The sequence below is a fragment of the Canis lupus genome, chromosome 11 (genome assembly GCF_048164855.1).
Source record: "Canis lupus baileyi chromosome 11, mCanLup2.hap1, whole genome shotgun sequence".
NCBI lineage: Eukaryota > Metazoa > Chordata > Mammalia > Carnivora > Canidae > Canis > Canis lupus.
This window is the reverse complement of record NC_132848.1, coordinates 54,585,725-54,601,206: the sequence shown is the minus strand read 5'-3', so window position 1 is coordinate 54,601,206 and position 15,482 is coordinate 54,585,725. Positions and strand designations below refer to the sequence as shown.

Below are 15,482 nucleotides of genomic sequence, written 5' to 3'. Positions count from 1 at the left end.
AAGGAGGGGAGAGAGCCCTGTATGTAAATAGATGTTAAATAAAATCTAAAAAAAAATTTATAATATCACAGGTAGTTCAGACATTAGATATAAGAGCCCATGCATAATTTTTACAAACATTTATTGCAGCGTAAAGTATGTTGATACAGATGAACTTGCATCTGACGGAGCTAGCTCTGTTAATGAATTTGAAGTAATAAAGATTTGTTGCATGACTTAAATGTGGAGATTGCTGAAAACCACTTTGAGTCATCCATACATTCAGTGATATGATGGATGTCGAGGTTAATTTGCAATAAATCCATTATAAGTCATGGCACTGATGTGTCAGTGATTGTCATATAGAACCATGCATAAATAATAAAGGTGACACATTTCTTCATGTGCCTTTCTATGTTCTTAAAACGTTTGGAATAGTGATTAAGATGTACTATTGCTGCACATTGAATTCACTTTTAGAACACAATAAAACATGTTTCTATGAAATTAAAATAATAAAGCTGGATTGCCATTCACTTTGTACAGTTACTCCTTTAACAGTCGAAGTGAATTTTTTTGCACCATGCTATAAATCTTATGCTAGATGTTTTATGATGATGAAGTAATATTCTTTTTCTCATGAAAGCTCCCATGTGATACAATTTAATATCCTTCTCATTGTCAACTACTAGTGAATGTAAATAATAATATAATGGGTTTATGTGAAAAAAATTGCTAATCCAAGGAATGAAATACTGAAAAGTTTAATAAAAACTGGGATGGAGGAAAGTCATTTCTTCAAAAGCATTTGATTTTCACACAACTTTGAAATGACTCAAACTTTTTCAAATTTATGTTAAAATAAACCAACAATGTTGCAGCGTTCATTATTTTATATATTTTTTCTTTATTTTGTATTTTTAGCACATACGCATACACACACACACACACACCCCTTTCCACCACATGCACCATCTGTTCTATGTAAAATTTATTGGGCACTTACCATATGCCAGGAATTGGTCTAAGGTGTTACTGTGTGATATCTCCTTTATTTTTGACAGGAGCTCTATGAGGTAGATATTGTTAGTATCCTCATTTTGTTCAGATGGGATATCCAAGACTTAGAATAAATAGGTTGGTAAAAGTCATTGTAGCTAGTAAGTGATTCAGTTGAAATTTGAACTCAGGCCTGTTCAGAGCCTACATTCTTAATTCTTTAGCTATCTGCTATAGTAAGTACATCATGTCCTTGTTTGGAAAAATGCATGCTAAATGAAGTAGATTTTAAAACTTTAGTCATCTGACCCACTGTATTTTATGTGGGAGTATTGTCATATTTTTAAGATTACTAGAATAGGATACACTGTAATTTTCTATCTTGATAGACGGGGGTTTAAGAACATATGAGATTTTTTAGAGTTTGATATTTTTTTTTTCCTTTTAAGAAAGCCAGGATGATTATAGAGGTAGGTAGAGAGTGGCAGGGGGAGAACGAGACATCTAATTCTCTCACTTATTATGGAATTATGCTGATGAGTACAATACAATGCACTGTTGTGAACACAGAAGAAGAGGGGAGAGAGGTTGCTTTCCAGATATATCTGTAGAAAAAAAGATGCTAGAAATAACCACATTGTTTGGCACAAGGTAGTACGATTGTTTTTACTTTGTTTCAGTGAAACTTAAAGAACTGGAAAGTCATTTTAAGGAAGACGGAATAGTTAATAGCATGCTAGTTGCCAGGCCTTAACACTTATTGAAATATGAGATGAAATCAAATCTCGAGCAATGATGTTTGTATTGTGGCATTTACCTTACTGAAAATATAAACCTTTAAGTCATTATCCTCACATTCTGTAACTGAGGATCTAGAAACTTTCATAGCTCCCTAAGTTTGGGAAGTATACCCTAAATGAAATGTTAATCTACGTATATTAAATGTTCTGTCATTACACATTTACATGTTATTCTTCTTTTTTTAAAAGCATTGTGAGGTGAAAGGACAGTATATGATCATGAGGTGCAAATGTCACTTTATGGATATGAGACATTAGAATATGATAACAGTTGGCCTTGATAAATTCAGACTGACACATCCAATTAACTTTTTCTTGACTGTCTTGTTATGATAACAGAAACATTTCTGTAATAAAAAAAAGTACAGGAGTAGGAGTCTGGATACTAGGTTTCCTTACCAGCTCTGCCACTTAAACAAGATTGCAACTTGAGATAACACATCAATCTTTAGGACTGAATTTCCTCAAATGTAACATGGGACTACTGCTTACCCTACTTTCTATACAGCAGTAGAGAAAAAATGAAAGTTTGTGGGAAAAGTGATATTTTTAATATTAAGAACCACTATGTAATGTAAGATATTTTGTTGTACTCTACTGTCTTCCTCTGGTGATCTGAATTCTTTGATATGTTTTACATTGTTTTGCAGCATCTCTAGTTTTGAATATTTGACTTAATTCATACAAACTACATTGCCACTAGAGAACAAAGTTAATTAAAAGGTATAAGAAAGAAAAGTAATCAAATACCTGTACTCAGGTCACCTCCACATTCTCCTGTTAAACAAGCCTTCACTTTCATATATGTTCTTGTCCAATTTTTATCACTGTAGGTTTTATTGAAACATTTCATAGTCAATCATCTGAGAAAAATTACCAAGCTGAAAAATATTTATCAAATAGTTCTTGCTTATCAATATTCCAGGTAACAAGCTTCTGAAGACGTAGAACAGTAATGGTCTTGTAGGCTCCAAGATATCTGATACACAAATCTCTACATTCTGAATGTTCTTTACTTGCACACTGACTGAAGCCTTTGAAATACAACTTACCTGTTTTCACGTGAGAGAGATAAACTACTTTCATGCATTGGTATCCAAAACAAAATTAGTAGAGAATGCACAGCCTCTCTACCATTCCATTATAGCAAGATTCTATCTTAATCACTTTTACATTCAATATCATACTGCCATGTTTCTTGTGTCACTTCTATATGCCAAGGCCTTTTTAAGCAGTCAGGCAGGAGGCATATTGCAGAGGTCTTCAGAGTTTCTGAAAGGCCTGTGGAAATGTTTCAGACAGAATACAAAGGGCAGTTGGCTCCAAAACACAGAAAAAGAAAAAAATATATTATCAGCTATTTAATTAAATATACCCAAACGTGAGAGTAAGTCAACTTCATTCAATTGGTAAACTTGGTAATGATAGAAACTTAATGTGTAGAAATCTTAAAAACATACTGCTGTACATACACCTTTTACATATAAGCTTTGCTCTTGGTAGAAGCTATTTTTTTTAATAACACAAGATGCTCTGTGGCCTAAATTTTAATATTTACTCATATCACTTCCATTGCCATCTTTGGCACGTAGTGAGAACACAATAAATATGTACTGACATCCTTTGTTATTGGAAGGCTATTATTACTCTCTGTAAATTATACCCGAATGACGCCTGTTCCTGGGATAACTTTGCAAATATGTCTGTGGTCCCATTTAGTATGGAGAAAGTTCTTTCCCCCGCACCACCCCCTTTACACACACACACAAACACACACATACATCTTTGCATCTCTTCCAAATGTTCTGACTTAAAGATTCCATTCTATTGCATTTAGTGAGATAGAATTTTTGTGGTGCAGTGAGATAGGACTTCAGGACAGTAGATGCTTAGTAAACTTGTTTGAACCAAAACTTTTTAAAGTAAGATAAAGACCATAAAGTACAATTTGAGCACTCACCAAATAAGGCTATGATACTCTTAGTACTGTAAGGCTCGCATTCACTTTTGAAGAAAAAAAAATGGCTCTTTTTATGATCCTGGATAGTTTGACAGCTACTAGATATTGCTTGTTAAATAAGACCTCGCTTCTATTGATGAGATCTATTATCTGTATTTTCCTGACATGACTCCTGGGGCTTATGACTATTTGTCCATTAGTTATCATTGACAGATGATTTATCATATGTGAATGAACCCTTTCCCCATAAAAGTTGACTAAGAGAGTATTTGTTATGATTGGCTTTGCTGTGCTCTATGACCCTGTCACATGCACATGTAACTCATTGTTTCAAAAACAAGTTAATATATGTTTTTGCTCCTTTTGGAAGCAGCCAAAGTCAGTGTTACCTACTAAACTATTTCTGAAAAACTAGCAGGGAGAAATAAAACCCCATTAGATTCCATGCTTGTCCTCCTCAATGGAAAAAGTTGTAATCCTCCATTTGTTCGGAAACACCTGCTGGTAGTTTAATGAGTATATTAAAAACTGAGCTGCCTTGATATTTCTTTTAAAAATACCCTGTTCTCTTTCTTGAGCCTGTGTGACTGGAATCTATGATTTGCTCACTGCTTTTGCCATGGTTTCACTTTTGTATTTCTTTTTTGCCATAGTGTAAATTGAATCATTTACTGATATGTCAGTATAACAAATACAGGGAAGTTCTGTACCTGATCTATTTGGACTAATTGGTTTTGGTTTTTGTTTTCCAGCTGGGACAACATACATCTTTAGCAAAGGTGGTGGACAAATTACGTATAAGTGGCCTCCTAATGACCGGCCAAGTACACGAGCAGACAGACTGGCCATAGGGTTTAGCACTGTTCAAAAAGAAGCTGTATTGGTGCGAGTGGACAGTTCTTCTGGCCTGGGTGACTACCTAGAGCTGCATATAGTAAGTACTTTATAAATAAGATTCCACTTTTATTTGTTACTGCTGGTTTTTGTTTGTTTTGTTTTGTTTTATAAATAACTTATAATTCTGCCTTTTGGAAGTTCCTCCTACCCAGCAACCAGCACTTTAGTACAGAAAATATAAATACACTTCAGATGTATTAAGACCTTAGTTCTACAGCTATTGCTAAAAATGTTCTTTACTATAGAAAATATATTTTCTGGTTGTTAAGTGTAAATTCCTCTCAATTCTCTGTTCACAAAGATTTATTTTGGCATATTCTTAGTGACTTTAGGCAGACTTGCCAATTAATAAGCTAAATTATTGCCTTGTTGATACTATTCCATCTGACTGGAAGCAGGTTGTAATACTGGTAACATCAAAAGATCTGAACACTGTGTCCTTATTTCTTTCCTCGCTTGAAAAAAATAATTGTCTAAAGTTAACATGCAATGGATGGGAGAAAAGGAAACTTCAAGGGTAATTGGGGATAGAAAAGAAAATGGTGAAAAGATTGTCTCCATGCCATCTTATGCTCATTTTGATACATAAGTATGAAGAAAATACAATGGACTCTTGTCATTTATATCCTGGAATGGTCCCTTTTTCACCAACTCTAAGCCTACTATACGAATTTAGCCTGCATATCATAGATGACAAATTATGGTTAATAAATAAAAAGATATTTTTTAACCTTTTAAAGTTACTATAATTTGGAGACTCTGCCTCATATATCGACATTCAAAGAGTTACTCATTTGTATAGTTATAATTCTTTATCTCATTTTATTGCAATACTTGCACAGAAATACATGCAGTCTCTCATTGTTAAGTGATATTAATATTTTACTGATATACAAAAATAACAACCATAGGAAAATGTCACATATTCAAAAACTCTAATGGGTTCCTTATATCATAGTTTTTAGTTGAAAATCTGTATCTCCTGTGAGGTTACAAAAGTGTGTAAGTCTTTCTATTTCCCTTTTTTATCCTTGATGTATATAGTTTATCTTTTTTGTCTCACATGATTATGTAAATTTGGTTTGTTTTGCTTTCATCTATCCCTATAATTTCTCCCTTTACCAACACACATGCCTCAGAAGACAATTTGATTAGGTCAACATATTCTTTCCTCTTAGAAACTGGCCTTCAGGCGTTCATCCTGAAATGATTAGGAAAACCATCAAACACCTAAATACATTATCACCGATCTTTTACAGGGGCTTAATTCTCAAAGTTTTATTCATTTATTTTCTTAGTTTTCCACTAGACTTCTAGAATTTCCAATTATCTGAGTAGGGGTTTACACTGACCACAAGAGCTGAATTCATTGCTAATCTTAGAAAGAAGAAAAGGGGAAAAAAAAAACCCCACCTCAGCACAACCATTATTGAACCGTAGTAAATTTTCAATTCAAAATGCAGTTGTCAAATGGGAACCCTGGGAAAGTAATTTCAACTGCCTTTCAGCAAATATCTAACAATCAAAATTGAAAGCATCTTGATTTTTATGGCATCATAAATAAATGATCAGTTGAGATAAACTTAACTAGTGCACTAAGGAATCTTGCTGTTTAGAGTAATCTCAACTTTCTAAATATATTTGCTCCATTCTGATTTAAGAACCTTGCTACTTCAAAAAACTAAAGAAAAAAAAAAAGAAAGAAAAATGAAAACAAGAGCTTTTCCTCCTGAAAGAAATTACTTATTGATCCATTACCAATTACACATTTACCCTGAGAAAAGGCTCTGCAATGATCATTCTCAAATCATACGGGACTGTGTTATTGAATTACTCCAACTACTGTTGTTTGTTTTATGGTCAGAGGGTTCAGTCTATAAGAATGGGTATTTTTTTTTTTTCCAATTTTGATCAAATGTGGGCTTAAAAGTCCCTCCATACGTAATGGATTGACTTTCTAGGTGTCCATAAAAGCCCAGTAATTTCTGTGGTTCCTTTACTTGCCACAGATTTCTGATAGCTGTCCTATGAGGGCCTTATTCTCTCTGAAACTCCTTCTTGTTTGCCTGCCTATTCACTTTAGATTCAATATTTGTCTCAACACCTTTTCCCTCTTGGTTTAGCTATCTTCAAACTTTTGCTTGATCTGAGAACCAGTACTTGACTGGGAAATAGAAAATGTATATTGATTCTCTGGGCTTACTAAACCCCCTTTTTGGTGACCTCTACTCCTCCTATCTCAACTTCTAGTATCTATCTGTCTTAGTCCAAATCTGGCCAACTATAGCTTATCTCCCTCCCTTTTCTCTCATTGCTTACAAATGATGATCAGCTATTAATGACTCTGCAAGTTGCTTATATGGAGACAAGTCACTTCTTTCCATGTTTCAATGTACAAACAAAATTAACCAAAGGCCAGTGATGGAGGCAGCCCTGGTGGCTCAGCGGTTCAGTGCCGCCTGCAGCCTGGGGTGTGATCCTGGAGACCTGGGATCGAGTCCCACATTGGGCTTCCTGTGTGGGGCCTGCTTCTCCCTCTACCTGTGTCTCTGCCTCTCTCTCGCTTTCTCTGAATGAATAAAAAAAATAAATCTTAAAAAAAAAAAAAGGCCAGTGATGTTTGGTTTGGTTTTGTATTTTACACTATTGAAGTTTACCTCTAATTCATGTAATGGTGGGTATAGGGAAATGGAAAAGAAGGAGGAGTTAGAAATTTAAAAAGACAAATGTTGGAGAGGAAGGGAGGGAGGAAGGAAAAACAGAGAAAGAGAATGATGTGTTTAGGGACCAAAGTTGCTAACAGCAGGTGATAGAAGTATTCTTGATAATAATACTTAGATTTGAAAATTTTAAGACCCTATTTTATCATATTATTTAGGTACCTTTCAATTTATCCTAATTTCCATCAGATTATTTCTTCTACTTCTTTCAAGATTAGAAATCTAAAAGGAAAACAAGATTTGTAGTTTATTAGTGTTGTTTGATTTTGGTTTATGAATGTACCTGATTTAAAAATTAACCTGATTAGTACCATAGGTGATATGTCTTATCTATAAAGTTAGTTATTATTAGCCACTGAACGGCCAGAAAAACTTCTGTAAACCTTCAATGTCAGCCAAATATAAACTCTGTACTAATCTTTAAGAATTGCATTTCTACCCTTAGTAAATTAACCAATAAGTTGTTCTCCTGTAAAGGTACTCCAGTCTTGCTGAAATGTACAATGCCATTTCAATTAGATAGCTTTATTTTTTATTTTTTTTCAATTAGATAACCTTAAAAATATGATTGACATAAAATTTCGATGAAGATGTGAATATTTGATGACATCCCATTTTATCAGAATGATTATGTTTGACTTTAACTTGAAAATATAATCATAGGGTAGCCCGGGTGGCTCAGCAGTTTAGCGCCGCTTTCAGTCCAGGGCGTGATCCTGGAGACCTGGGATCAAGTCCCACATCAGGCTCCCTGCATGGAGCCTGCTTCCTCCTCTGCATGTGTCTCTGTCTCTCTCTCTCTCTCTCTCTCTCTCTCTCTGTGTTTCTCATGAATAAATAAATAAAATATAAAAAAAGAAAAATCATATTTAAATTTTGATCAATTGTACCTTTAAAAATACAACAACTTGGAATAAAATTTTTTTTGACTCAGGTGGCCTAGTTTTTATAGATTTTTAAAATTATATTACTATTAATGCTACTACTGTTAACCTCAAAGCCATATGATATTACTATTGAAATTTTTAAGGTTTTAGGAGGGATGAGGGAAAGATAAATACATGAAGTGAGGAGAATTTACTTAGGATAGGGCCTAGAATACAAGTACTCAATAAATACTTTCTGAAATAATGAATGAATTAATGAATTATATATTGAAAATATGATGGCTTAGGTGAAGAATAGACAGTCAATTTTTCATTAGCTAATGTGAGGTCACAGGTACAGGTTAGTTCCTATCTAGCTCAAAGAAAGTCTTTTAACACTTGTTTGTAACATGGAAAAAATGTAGTATTTGATATGCAGTAGCTATAGTATTGAAAAGTTGCATATTTTTATTGATGTTGTTTTCTGAATCTTCAAGTAAGAATTGATTATGGTCGTTGATGGTTTAAAGGAAGTGTGTGGTGGGAATTTTTGTTGGATGAATGATTATCTCTCCTTAGTAATTATCTCATTTATTATAACTCACTTTTATCGTGAATTGTTCTCTAGTCATTTCATATCTGCCCATTATTTTCCAATAGAGATAAACTGTCTAATGACAGAGAACATAATTTGATAATAATGATGATTAATAAGAAGCATAACATAGTGTAAAAATGTGGCTTTTCATTGTTCATTTCAGTACATGCTTGAAGCCTATCCAGAAAAATTTTCTGAGCAACTAGTATGGCCCAGGCCTATGTTAGACTCTATGGATACAAAAATAAATGAGCTTACCACTTAGTAGTTATCTCAATAAATATTTGTTGGATGAATGAATGAATGAATGAATGAGCCAAATGGGATCCTGGTCACCAGGTAGCTTAGATTATTTATAGTAAGCATACTTTGTCCCAAAATGACTCTATCTTGGTTCATCTCCATGTCTTCCTCTTGCAGTTTAACTTTCTATCTGTATTTTTCTAAGAAGATAAATAGATGATAGGTTTTTAAGAAAAATAATATAAAGAAGAGACTTCTAAGCTGTAGGGTGTTGTACACATTTAAATTAGTAGTGTTAAAGATTATTTAACCAATATTGAGTAAAATAATTCTTAGAAACAATAAGCAAAAAAATTAAATTCATTTAAAAAATCAATTTATAAGATATACATAGAAATTTTAGCAGTGCTGTCACTCTAGAGAAAACATCTCATATATATTAGTGTGGCAACATTAATTAGAAATTATTTAACCCCTCTTTGACTTACAGAAGAAAGCTAGTGCAAATGTGTGCTCACTCACTGCCATGAATATTAACGTATGCACTGGTTCTGACCAGAGGAAATGTGTGGAGGGTGGTGGAAAGGATGAGTGAAGAGTGTTCTTTGAAATTCTTTCATCTTGAGAGCATGAAAGAGCATTGCAAATTTGATTAGTGAATTGTTGTACATATTTGCTGTAAGTGTTTCTTCTTTGTACTTTCCTGGGTCAGAAGCCTTATTTTTGAAACCAGGCTCTTAATTGATTTTGATTTAGAAATACACCTTTTGATCAGAGGTTTTTAGTATGGACTAGAAGCATAATATATTTGGAGTAAATATTACTTGTCCCAAAATAACTTGTCAATATCAGTGACATTGTCAACACTTTATCTTTTTCTGCATCTCTCCATTTTATTTGGTTTAATAAACTTTACTTAATAAATAAATAATGTATTTTATACTTTATAATACTGCTTTATTAAAACTAAATTTAAAGACATCTTTTTAGAGTCAGTAATTATACATGAGTGCATACCTGTATCAACAAGATAAAACCCAATTATTCTTTCACAAGAGTTTCTTGAATTTAAATTATGTTCCATCTGAAATTTTCTTTCTAACCAACCAATTCACCTATTTTAGAAGTTTCACTTTGCCATATAATGTCTAAATTTGACCTTGTTAATCATATCAGTAGATTTTTTTTTTTTTTTTGGTTTTGTTTTCTTGCTTCTTACATGAATTTGAGAGCATGTGGTCTTTTTGGCTAGAATTTTTAAAGAAAGACTAAAATGATGTCATTTTACCATGTGTTGTAAAATTTTTGTTCCAGCTTCTGAGGTATGAAGGATGCAGGTTATCTTTGGGAGAAATGGGGGAAGTGATGGTCATAGTTCTGTTGGCTTAAGTGCTATCCAGATATCTTAAAGCAATCTCTATTTGGGGGACAGGTGTGGTCAAGTGCATCAATACAGACTACTCTCTCATCCTTTCTCCTTGGAAGTTAATTCAATTTATCATTTTCTGATTTACCGGTTGTTACCTTTGATGCATTAGTAATTCTCTGAACATAATTTCTATATTTCTAGAATTATTTCTTTCTTTGAAGTTCCATTGCTGTTAAGTTTAATAAAAGAGAACCAGAACAACTATCTCTGTACACATCTCCTCAGTCCATGTACTTACCAATTAGACTTATCTTTCTGTCTCTATTCTGATTACTTTCCAGGCCATTTTATGCAATTATATTAGGGTAACTTGCTAAAATGTGTCTTTGATTCACTTATTTCACATTGATGCCTCCCAACTCTGTATAGGTAAAGTCACAGTCTATGTCTAATATTTTATGTCCTTAATATTCTGATCTTAATTTCCATTTTCAGGTCCATTTTCCCATAATTCTATACTCATCCTTCTACTCCAATGAAATTTATTAATCCATTTTTCATTTTTAAGTTCTATTTATTTATTTGAGAGAGATAGAGAGAAAGCAATGAGAAGAGGCAGAGGGAGAGAGAGAGAGAGAATCTTAAGCAGGCTCTACACCCAGTGACAACAAGGAAAGCACATGAAAACAGGTTATTAAGGATTCTGGCTTTGCAGAAGTCTAAACCCAATATAGTTTGATGGAAAAAGAGTAATGAAGACATTGCTTGAGGGTTAAGAACTAGTTTAGGGAATGCATACTGAATTAGGTGTCATCTGTACACTGATCAGGAAAACTCCTTTTATTGCACAAAAACCCCACTGAAAGCCATAAGCAAAATGCGTGAGAGTAACAGTTTAAAAATGCAAACAGCATGTCAAACATGTCCACCACTGATCAGGAAACAAGATGAAAGTGACACTATGGCAGTGGAGTCCTATTAAAGCTGATGTTGGGCCACTAGATACAGGCAGCTCATTTCAACAAAGGAAGGAAATGACCTCGGTGAATATACTAAGGGACACTCAAGTTAATAGTAGGCATGAATAATCTACATTTTAAATCAGGAGGAAAGAAACGGAGATAATGTTCACTGAGCTTGAGAAAGTTATTTTGATGAAAACAAATACTTTCAGAGCTGTGAAATCCAATTTATGTTGTCCTCATGCACTTTGGGGGATAGTATGCTGGATAGCATTCTTAGGTCAAGACAGAGAGGCCCGTGTCCTACTAGAGGACCAGGAGGACTAGCTGTTTAACTTTCTGCTGACAAGCAGAGTCCTGGAAGAGAATCCTATTGATTATAATTCTGAGAAGACGCTTTAATGGTGGGCTTTTCCTACCAAGAAAAACACTTCCTTCTAAACCTTCCTGTCCAGCAAAGAGTAGAAATACAAGACTGACAGACCAGAAAAGCTCTTTGGTGAAAGATAAAAATTTAATGGACTTTTAGAGCTTTTTTTGGTCTGTAAAAATAAGTTGATCTTAATATTCCTAAAATTCTACTCTGAAGTTTAGCTAAGATATGTAGACTGCCCACTCCCAAATAATTCTGTCCTGACTTCCCCTCCGATGACTACACTCAGCATTTCCAGTTGCATGTCTTATGGGCACCTCAAAGTTACCACATTAAAAACTGAAGTCACCATCTCCCAACCATATATCCACTAACAATGATAGCTTTAAGCCTGACATCTCTCTCATGCTTACTCTTCTGACGTAATCTCTTTCTCACAAAGTTCCAGGAATGTTTCTCATAATATTATGGAGAAGTTTCAAATTAACAGACTGAATAAGGAATCCATGCCCATCCCAGACCAGTCTTGTTAGCAGGCAAGGAGTTAGGACACACGGACGCATGGGAGGCTCAGTGGTTGAGTGTCTGCCTTCAGCTCAGGATGTGATACTTGTGTTCTGGGATCAAGTCCTGCATTGGACTCCCTGCAAGGAGCCTGCTTCTCCCTCTGCCTATGTCTCTACCTCTCTCTGTGTGTCTCTCATGAATAAATAAAATCTTAAAAAAAAAAAAAAGAGTTGAGACATAATCTCCCTGAGGAGAGAGGGAAAGGGTACAGTCATGGGTAGACTGCTGGAATCCATGCCAGATGTTCTTTTTTTTTTTTTTTTAAGATTTTATTTATTTGAGAGAGAGAAAGAGAGAGAGAGAGCTAGAGCATGCATGATCTGGGAGAGGGACAAAGGGAGAAGGAGAAGCAGATACCCTGTTGAGCAGGGAGCCTTATGATGCAGGGCTGGATCCCAGGGCCTTGGAATCATGACCTGAGCTACAGACAGGTGCTTAACCAACTGAGCCACCCAGGCACCCCCCACCCCTGCTTTTTATCATGAGGAGGTATTGTTTCTGTTTATCAAAATTGTGTATACAGACACTTGGTACTTTACTTCTCTGGGACAAAGCATAGTCAATTGTCTGGAAAAAAAAATTGGCAAAATACTCTTTACTATTTTTTTTTTTGTCATCTTTGTACTCACCCCTGGTTTTGTTGGCAATTTTGTGACTTATGCAAAATTTTGGATTCAGACTAAAGTGATTAAATTCCAATGGCCAATTCTCCATTCGTGTTGAACAGTGAGATGCTGAGCAACAGTAAGCATCAAGAGAGCGGGGACTTTGATCTATTTTGTTCACCTTTGTATTCCTAGAGCCCAGCTTAAGGCTGGAATTTAGCTAATGAGAAAAAAAATATTGAAATAATCTTTTGATTCTACAGGATCTGCCAATTTAAACTGCATGTGTGCATTCTGAAAATGTTCTAGGGCAATAGGTCAGCACTGCTCCAGTCAAGGGTATGGTCTCCTTCAGGAGAAATCAGTTTATATTTAACTTCTTCGGCATGAGTTACAGATGCAAATATGAGCTAACTACTGGCGTATTTCCAATGTATTTGTTGCATCCTTATAGATTGGGATCTTGAGGCAAGTGTCTGGTGAACCACACCTTTACTGGTTCTGTTGGGGAACTACTGGCCTATAATACAAATAGCTCAAAAGACAAACTCCTCAGCTGGCCTCAGTGAGTGCTTATAATCTGGGCTTATTTTCCAGTTCCTGCCCCTGCCACTTCCATTGCAGCTCACACATGTTCTTTCTTTAATTCATGCATCTGACCTTTTTATTTTATTTTTCCCCACAAGCACCTTTCAAGGCACTGGGAATACATAGTAAAGTGAGGCCTGGCTTTAACCTTAAGTAGCATAGAATTTAATGAATAAATTTCATCTTTAGTGGATATGTTAGCCACAATATACAGGCATAGGCCGGTATTTCAAACCTTCATGCCATAAAGGCACAATTAAAGGTTTTTAAACTCTACAAAGCAGTCTTTAATGTGGCTTTTGATAAAAGCAATTAATAATCTCATAACTATTTCTAAGTTTACATGTGTTATCCCATCTAATATTTAGAAAAACCCAATGAGAAAAAAATTATTATTCACATTAGAGTAATAAGGAGAAGAGGCACAGGTCACACAGCTGATGAATAAAGCCAGAATCTGAACTCAGACAGTCTGACTCCTGAGCTCATGGGCTTAACCTGTTGGCCTTCCATGAGTGGGGCAGGTAGGAGAAATAGAGGAGGCAGTCCTTCTTCGGGTTACAGCTGATGACTCTGCTTGAATCCAGTTTATAAAGTCAGACAACCTTAGCTCTTAGCATACCACATAGCACATGAATTACTGAGGATTCCAGATACCAGCTACATAAACAATCTCCTAGCTAAATACATAGAAAGTTATCTGGTTGACCAGTTGCCTCAACCATTTTGTAATCAGCTAGCCAACTTTTGTAATTAGTCTTACTTGTACATTTGGGGCATTCATATTTTCAAAGGCAAAGAAGCACAATTTTCAAAAAACCCCATCTGTACTGGTAGTGAAATGGCAGTCAGCTAGCATAGAGCTTCCAGAGGGCTTTTGTTCAAGCTTGCTTCTCTTTCTGAAATATTCCTCCTTCCTCCCACTCATACCTGCCCTCCTCTTCTTCCTAGTCTGGTGCCTATTTTGTTTGGATCATGTATTGTATATATTTGTGAAGCTTTTCTTGGTCCCCTAGGGCAAAACTGACCATATCCTTCTTGGTACCTACTGTAGCGCTTTGTTTTTAATGCTACTGTATTACTTATCAGCTCACAGCTCTTTCCTTCTGTGTCCTTTCAGCTCATTACATTGTGAACTCTTCCCAGGTAACTGACCATATATTCTATACCTTTGTATCTCTCTATTTCCATACACTAGCACCACGCTTATTAATACATGCCAATAATGTGTATTGATGAAGAAGCGTATGTGTGAGTACATGGAGCCTTTCTTTTTGGCTTGTGGCCTCCCTATGTCCCCTCCCTCCCCCTCCTTCAGGGCTGGTAGTTTTCCATCGTAGTGCAGGAGCTCACAAGAGGAGCTCTCCTCAGAGCAGAGTATGAGGTGGCCTCCCACGGGATAATCGTGAAAGCATGTGACACTGTCCTGGGACTCCCCGTTTACGACCTATGGAGGCTTACACACTCAAGGCAGAGGCCCAAGTGCTGGGGCCCATCACAAAACGGTCTCATTATCCACACGGTATTCTCTGAGGGAAGGAAGAACGTTTTTCATCTTTCATCATAGACCAGCGCCGCTTTCAGGTCCAAAATTCCAAATGTAGTCACTTCTCAGAGATCTAGTCTAGGCATGCCTCTTATCTGCTGTCTGTATTCTTTTGGGTACTCATACAAAAACATCTGTGATACATTTCCCTGTATTCTAACTTGAGGAGAAGAGATGAATCCACCCGGAGAAAAAGAGAGAAAGAGACAAAGAGAAAGCAACCAAGTGAGCCTTCGGTGGTAATCAGCTTTAGTTGATTATGGTGTGGAGGGTAATCGTGGATGATTACTCCATGACTCTGGCCATTTGACTGTCTTCTTTTTTTTTTTTTCTCCTGCTGTGCTAACCTCTGACATGTGCTTAAATGATGGAGGTGAAATTCATTCTCTATTTATTAAAAGAGCTTTGAA

General features: G+C 35.5%; 1 protein-coding gene across 26 annotated transcripts in view; it reads left to right on the top strand.

The window, feature by feature from the left end:
- Window positions 1-15,482, top strand: part of NRXN1 (neurexin 1) — a 1,115,374-nt gene that overhangs the window by 798,100 nt on the left and 301,792 nt on the right. For all 26 annotated transcript variants that reach the window (XM_072768323.1, XM_072768320.1, XM_072768315.1 and 23 more), the window contains one exon: window positions 4,491-4,672. In XM_072768323.1, the coding sequence (XP_072624424.1) occupies window positions 4,491-4,672 (182 nt within the window). The remainder of the gene's footprint in view (window positions 1-4,490; window positions 4,673-15,482) is intronic.